At 42.2% G+C, this 7,682-nt stretch overlaps 1 protein-coding gene across 1 annotated transcript; it reads right to left on the bottom strand.

Moving 5' to 3' along the window:
* Nucleotides 1–2,795: 2,795 nt before the first annotated feature.
* LOC142175718 (uncharacterized) lies at nt 2,796–3,395 on the bottom strand. Its single transcript, XM_075242698.1, has one exon. The coding sequence runs from the start codon at nt 3,393–3,395 to the stop codon at nt 2,796–2,798; it is 600 nt and encodes a 199-aa protein (XP_075098799.1).
* Between the last annotated feature and the right edge of the window lie 4,287 nt (nt 3,396–7,682).

The following is a 7,682-nucleotide window of genomic DNA, read 5'->3' on the forward strand; positions in this document are numbered from 1 at the left end:
CATGTCACCTTTTAGTCTTTTCCTTGAAAATTCGCGCATTTTCATATGCGTCCAGTCTAAACTCCTCCAATGTATTCATCTGCGCCAACCTGTGTTCACCTACAAGACTAAGATCAAGATTAAGAATTTAATTTCCCAATAAGCTTTATGTTCTATCTCAACAGGTAGGTGACACGATTGCTCATATGCTAATTTGAATGGTGAAGTCCCTATAGTTGTTTTGAATGCAGTTCTGTATGCCCATAGAGCTTCTTCCAACTTTACCGACCAATCCTTATGAGAAGCACTAACTGTCTTTTCAAGAATACGTTTAAGTTCATGGTTAGCCGACTTGCCCGCTAGTCTGGGCATGGTACGGGGTTCCCGTTTTGTGTGTGACCCCATACTTGGACAGCAGTGCAGCAAACTGCTTGTTCACAAAATGTGACCCATTGTCATTGATAATCTCTTTAGGTATTCCAAAGAGGGTAAAGATGTTTTTACTTAAGAATTCACACATCACCCGAGCATCATTGGTCCTAGTAGGGATTGCTTCGACCCACTTAGAGACGTAGTCAACGACTTCTAGGATATACTCATAAGAGTGTGACGATGGGAACAGACCCATGAAGTCAATGCCCCATACGTCAAAAAATTCACATACCAGAATGGAGTTGAGAGGCATTTCGTCCCTCTTGCTAATATTACTTGCCCTTTGACACTTATCACATGCAGCTACATACGCTCTCGCGTCTTTGTATAAGGTAGGCCAAAGGAAACTAGCTTCCATTACCTTTGCTGCAGTGCAATTCCCGCCATAGCGTCCTCCAGCTGCCCCATCATGGCAATGAGACAGGATGCTTGTCATTTTGCTTTTAGGCACACATCTTCGAATCAAACCATCTGCATACAGTTTAAACAAGAAAAGGTCGTTCCAAAAACAACATCTTACCTCACCTTGCAGCTTCTTTTTCTTATTTGAGGTTAAGTCGTATGGTAGCTACCCACTAGCCAAAAAGTTGGCTATGTAGACGAACCATGGTGATCTATTGGAGACTGCTGCAATGGAAAAAACTGCTCATTTGGGAACTCTTCCCGAATGTTCACCACTTCAACAGGTGGTTTCTCCAATCGCGACAGGTGGTCAGCCACTTCATTTTCTGTGCCCTTCCTGTCCTTGATTTCTAAATCAAATTCTTGCAGCAACAATACCCACCGCATCATACACGGTTTGGACTCTTTCTTACTCAACAAATATTTCAGTGCTGAGTGATCAGTATGCACTATTACCTTACTTCCCACCAAATAGGATCTGAACTTGTCGAAAGTAAAGACTACCGTAAAGAACTCCTTCTTCGTGGTAGCATAGTTAACCTGAGCATCATTCAAGGTCTGGCTCGCATAGTAAACGGGTCGGAACTATTTATCTCTCCTCTTCGCCAGCACTGCTCCTACTGCCACATCACTGGCATCGCACATTATCTCAAAAGGCTCACTCTAGTTAGGAGTCACCATTATGGGGGGCACTCACTAACTTCTCCTTGATCAATTCGAATGCTCTGAGACACTCCACATCAAAGACAAATTTTACATCCTTGGAAAGTAATGCAGTCAAGGGCTTGGTAATGCTGGAAAAATTCTTAATGAACCTTCTATAGAAACCGGCATGCCCCAAAAAACTTCTGATGCTCTTCACTGAGGTCGGTGGCGGGAGCTTGGCTATCACGTCTACTTTAGCTATGTGAACTTCAATACCTTCAGTTGTGACTTTATGGCCCAGGACTATCCCTTCTTTAAATATGAAGTGACACTTTTCCCAGTTGAATACTAGGTGAGTGTCCTCACATCGTTTCAGAACAAGTTCGAGGTTCCTCAAGCAATCTTCAAAGTCATCTCCAAATAGAGTAAAGTCATCCATGAACACCTTCAGACACTTCCCATTTAAATATGAAAATATTGACATCATGCATCTCTGGAAAGTAGCTGGTGCATTGCATTGTCCAAAAGGCATTCTCCGGTATGCAAAGATTCCGGACGGGCATGTAAAGGTGGTTTTCTCAACATCCTCGGGAGCAATGGTTATTTGATTGTACCCTGAATATCCATATAAAAAGCAATAACATCCACGCGCTGCCACCTTCTCAAACATCTGATCAATAAAAGGAAGAGGGAAGTGATCCTTCCCTGTTGCATCATTTAATCTCCGGTAATCAATGCACATCCTCCACCCAGTAACTGTTCTGGTAGGAATTAGCTCGTTGTCCTCATTTTTACCACTGTTATGCCCCCTTTTTCGGCACAACATGTACAAGGCTGATCCATTGACTATCAGAGATGGAAAATATTATGCCCGCATCCAGCAATTTGAGAATCTCTTTTTGAACCACCTCCTTAAGATTTTTGTTCAATTTGCGGTGGGGCTGTACCACTGGTTTACTCCCTTCTTCTAACAAGATCTTGTGCATGCAGATTGCAGGGATGAGCCCCTGAATATCGGCTATACTCCAACCGATAGATTGTTTATGCTTTCGTAGTAACTCCACAAGCATGTGTTCATGTTCACCTGTCAAATCAACATCAACAATCATAGGAAAATTGTCAGTCTCCAAAAAAGCATATTTCAAATGTGTCGGGAGTACTTTCAATTCCATCTTTGGCTTGCTATTTTCTTTCTCGAATTCTTCTTCATCTAACACCTGGTTCTCATTTTCCAGCGCCTTTACTTCCTTATTGATCTCGCGATCTTCATCCTCTTTTGTACTTGATTGACTAATACATCTCTCTAGTAAGTCACCTACCCGCTTATCCAGTTTGTGTTATTCAGCTAACTCTCCCACCATATCTAGTTTGAGACAAGCATAGGCAGATGCCTCATCACATGGGTATTTCATCATTCTCTTCATTTGAAACACCACTTTTTTGTTTCCCACTCGTAGCATGAGTTGCCCCTCATATATATCAAGAATAGCCCGGCCAGTGCAAAGGAATGGTCTCCCCAGGATTAGAGGCACTTCCTTATTCTCTTCCATATCTACCACGATGAAGTCTACTAGGAAAACAAATTTGTCTAACCTTACCAGTATGTCCTCAATTATGCCCTCAGGTATGATCGTGGTTTGATCAGCCAGTTGCAAGGATACTGGCATATATTTGATCACTCCTAGCTCTACTTCCAATTTCTTGAACACCGATAATGGCATAAAGGTAATGGATGCACCTGAATCGCACAAGTCTTTGTCAAAATATTCGCTACCCAATGAGCAAGGTATAGTGAAACTGCCAGGATTCCCACACTTTTTGGGAATTTTGTTCTGTAGAATGGCGCTGCAGTGGGAATTGAGTTTGACCACTTTCGTTTTCTCGAGTTTCATTTTGCTTGAGAGGATTTCCTTCAGGAAGTTTTCATAGGCTGGCATCTGTGTGAGCACCTCCGTGAACGGGATGTTCACATACAACTATTTCAGCATCTCCAAGAATTTCCCAAAGCATTTGTCTAATTTCTCCCGCTTCATCTTTTGAGGAAAGTGTAACACTGGCATATGCTTGCTTTCCTCAACTGCGTTGTTCACTTTCTGCTTATCAACATCCTTGTTGCTGACATTTTCCTTCGGCAAAGATTAACCGATTTTTTGTTCTTCAGCTATCTTGGTTGAGTTGATCTCCTTCTGTTCCCTTGGTTTTGGCTTTGGCTCTGCTAATGTTTTCCTACTCCTGAGAGACACAACTTTGATTGTCTCTTTTGGATTCTTTTCAGTGTGCCGGCAAAGTCCCCTGTGCCCTTTCTGACAACAATGTTGCAAGCTGCCCCATTTGTCTTTCCAGATTCCGGATGGCTGTTCCTTAATCCCTAATAGCGGTCCCTTGGGTCTCAAGTTTCTCATCGAATTTATTTATAAATGCCTTCATTAGATCTTCTAAACCTAAGTTGTTGGGCTGTGGAGGTTGGTATGGTTGCCTCTGTTGAGTTTGGAAACTAGGAGGTCCTTGCACTGGTGCTCTGGGATTTTGCTGCTGCCATGAGTTCAAACTACCAGTTGAAGAACTCCATGAGAACCCTGGATGTCTCTGTCTTATAGAATTGAAATTACCACCTCCTTGGTAGTTGCCTCTGTTGAAGTTACCATAGTGTTGACTTCCTCCGCTGTAGCTTGACACTCATGTGTCAGGTGTCCCAATCCACAAATGTCACATCCCACGCGTGGTTGATTTTGCACCTGATATAACATCAGTTGCCTGATGTATTTTGCCATAGCTGCAATTTGGGCCTGCATTGCTACCGAGGATTCTACTTGGTGCACCCCAACTGATCTTTTTCGGTCCCCTTGATCAGTGGACCATTGTTTTGCATCTTCAGATAGTTCATTCAGAAGAGTGACAATCTCTTCAGAAGTCTTCTTCATCATAGGGCATGCAACCACACTATTCAGCAATCTCCTTAATGACGGGTTTAAACCGTCCTAGAAGTCCTGGAGTTGCATCCATTGCTCCATCCCGTTATGAGGGCATCTCCGCAATAGCTCCTTGAATCTTTCCCATGCCTCGAACACTGTCTCCCCATCACCTTGGCTGAAATTATGAATTTCTTTCCTCATTCGTCCAGTCTTAGCGGTAGAGAAATATTTTTCTAAGAACTTGGTCGTCATCTCCTCCCACGTACGGATTGACCCTGTGGGTAGACTTCTCAACCACTGCTTTGCATCATCCTTAAGATAGAACGGGAATGCTCTAAGGTATATGGCATCATGTGCTGCTCCATTCTAATGAAATGTGTTTATAATTTTGTCGAAGTCCATCAGATGGTTGTTGGGATCTTCATTGAGTTTACCTCTGAATATGCAATTATTTTGAATGTTCTGGATGACTCCCTATTTGAGTTCAAAATTATTGGCATCAATGGGTGGGGGTCTCACACTCGACTATTGTTGGTTATATACCGGTCTGGCATAATCTTTTAACGATCTCCCGGGTCTAGGGGTTGCATTTTCAAATTCATCTTCTATCACGTTTCGATTAGGATTGAACCTTCGCTCCCCGTCGACCATTTCATCCGCAATTCTGGCTGTTTCAGCTGCTAACCGTGCTTCCCGTTGCTGAGCCGCCTCTCCCGCAGCTAGGTTCACTACCTCTTCGTTGTTTACCATTGTGTTTTGAGTTGAAGGCTGACCCAACAACAATCCTCTCGATCCTTTCTCTCTTCTCAACTGACGCAGGTGCTTGTGTAACTTTGGGTCTTATGGCACCAAGTCCTTTGAAGAGGATCGAGTCATACACCATTGAACTTAACCTATTTCCTGCACACATATGAGAAGAGCATAAAAAGGAAAATAAAATAAAGTTGTTCCTGAATTAGCACTGAAAATTAATTTAAACACTATTAATCTCCAATCCCTGACAACGACGCCAAAATTTGACGAGCACTAAACCGTGTATAAAACTTAGACTTGCTAGTCAAAGATAGTATAATATTAAATCGTCTCCATAGGGATTGGTTTAAATAATGTTCTAATAAATCTTCAGCTCAACACTATCCAGGAAAATAAACCTTTGATTGATATTATGATTGACTACAAATAAAACTAAGATTATCTATTGTAAGAAACTAATGACACTTTAATGATTAAGGAGCAACAATTTAATATCAGGGTGAGAAGTAAGGGTTGTGACAAGATATGTGATCAACTCTTGTTACGGGTAACTCTGGGTTAAGTTCATTTTTAATTTCTATTAATTCCTTCGATTTCAACAGATGGTTAGGCTACCTTAGGGATTCAAACTCTTCTTCCGAATGAATGAGAGTTCCCTTAATTCACCTAATAACAAGTCCTATGAACATATGCACAAACACAGTGAATGAATGATCCTTCGAAGAACACCTCTCGATTATTCTTCTGAACTAGATTAATTGATAACTCTCTAAGCTCTTTCGATTACTAGAAAAGGCGTGAAATCAACCTAAACGATATGGCACATTGCAAATTGCAGCAACACTTCTCTTTCGATTAAAGTAAAATCACAATAAGCCTTGCAATTCAATTAATAACTCATTCAATGAATCCAGGCAATTAACAGAGAGTAAAACCCAAATCAATAGTCAAATCACAACATCTGTCAATAACCCTCAGCAAGATTACTCCACAATGAAATAAGTATTCATCACAAGAGTATTAAGAGAACAAGAGGACATTACAATTCCCAAATCCAAACAAACTTCCGTATTGAATGAATTGGATCAAGTATTTTGCGTTTTCGTTGTTTCATTCTTTCTTCTTTCCCAAAAGTTGCTCTCCAAATCCAAGATACCCTCTTTTTAGACGAGCTGGACTTCATATAGGTCAAAAGGAGTCGCCTCCGAAATTATAAAAATAGGCTTGGGAAATTTTCCAGACTAGATGTGCGCGATCGCGCACCTGGGCAGGTGGCCGCGCATGTTTGACAGTGTTCTGCTCCAGGTGCGAGCCCAGTGCGCGCTCGCGCACGTGGTTGGATTCCTGCTCCATAGTCGTTTCTCTTCATTAAGTGCATTATTGTCCGTTGATCCTTGATTACGATCCTAACTTAATCCATGGGCCTTTACTCAGAATTCAAAGCTCCAGAATAGCTCGAATTAGCTAAAAAGCCTCATCGTAACTTGGAATCGCTCCTACACGGCATAAAACACTCACTCAGTACAAAATCATACCATTTAAAGCTCAAACACTAGTAAAGTACACCGAATTAGAGTGCAATTAAAGGCCAAAACACGCAATTATAGCCTACCATCAGTAGCCAACCAAGTAACCGAACTTTCCTAATCAAGGAAAAAAGATTGCAAAAATACTAGACCGAAATTTGCAAACTACTACCTGAATTCGATGAATGTCAGCTCGATCAAATCCCACGAGCACAGAATGCTAAGGCATATGGCCTCACCAAACTAGACGTAGTGACCAAAAGCATAACGAATGGAGATAAAAACGTAGTCCACCTCCTCAACTCATCATTAGACCAAATCGAGGTAAGAACCATAAACTTAAGTTGGGACTGGCGCAATTATATTATTGCATATTTGCAGGACGACACACTCCAGGCGATTAAAAAAAGACCAAAAAACTAAGAATGCAGGCGGCCAGATACAACCTCCTCTATAACGACCTGTACATAAGGACTTACGGCGGCCCTCTAGTGAACTGTTTGGCCCCGAACCAAACACAACACGTCCTCAAAGAAGTCCATGAAGGCCATTACATAGCTTACTCCGGCAATCGAGCACTGGTCAGATGCCTCATATGGGCGGGATACTACTGACCCACCATGAAGAAGGATACCGTAGATTTTGTAAGGAAATGCGAACAATGCCAAAAGTATGCCCCAATGATTCACCAAGCGGGTGAGCACTCCACTTGTTCACCTCCCCTTGGCCGTACATCAAATGGGGAATGGACATCGTGGGCCCCCTCCCAACAGGGCGAGGTAATGTACGATTCCTTTTGGTTTTAACTAACTATTTCTCTAAGTAGGTGGAAGCAGGAGCATTCGCCCAAATGCGGGAACATGAGGTAATCACCTTTATATGGAGAAACATCATCTGCCGATTTGGCCTTCCCAAAGAAATCAGGTGTGACAACGGACCTCAGTTCACAGGAAAGAAAACCGCTGAATTCTTCAAGAAATGGCATATCAAGAGGATACTCTCGACCCCATATCAGCCCGCGGGTAATGGGAAA

This window comes from Nicotiana tabacum, chromosome 22, assembly GCF_000715075.1.
Source record: "Nicotiana tabacum cultivar K326 chromosome 22, ASM71507v2, whole genome shotgun sequence".
Lineage (NCBI taxonomy): Eukaryota > Viridiplantae > Streptophyta > Magnoliopsida > Solanales > Solanaceae > Nicotiana > Nicotiana tabacum.

What these genes read in the sequence shown, in the direction of transcription:
- LOC142175718 (XM_075242698.1), bottom strand. Translation starts at nt 3,395, where the DNA reads ATGCCAGCCTATGAAAACTTCCTGAAGGAAATCCTCTCAAGCAAAATG.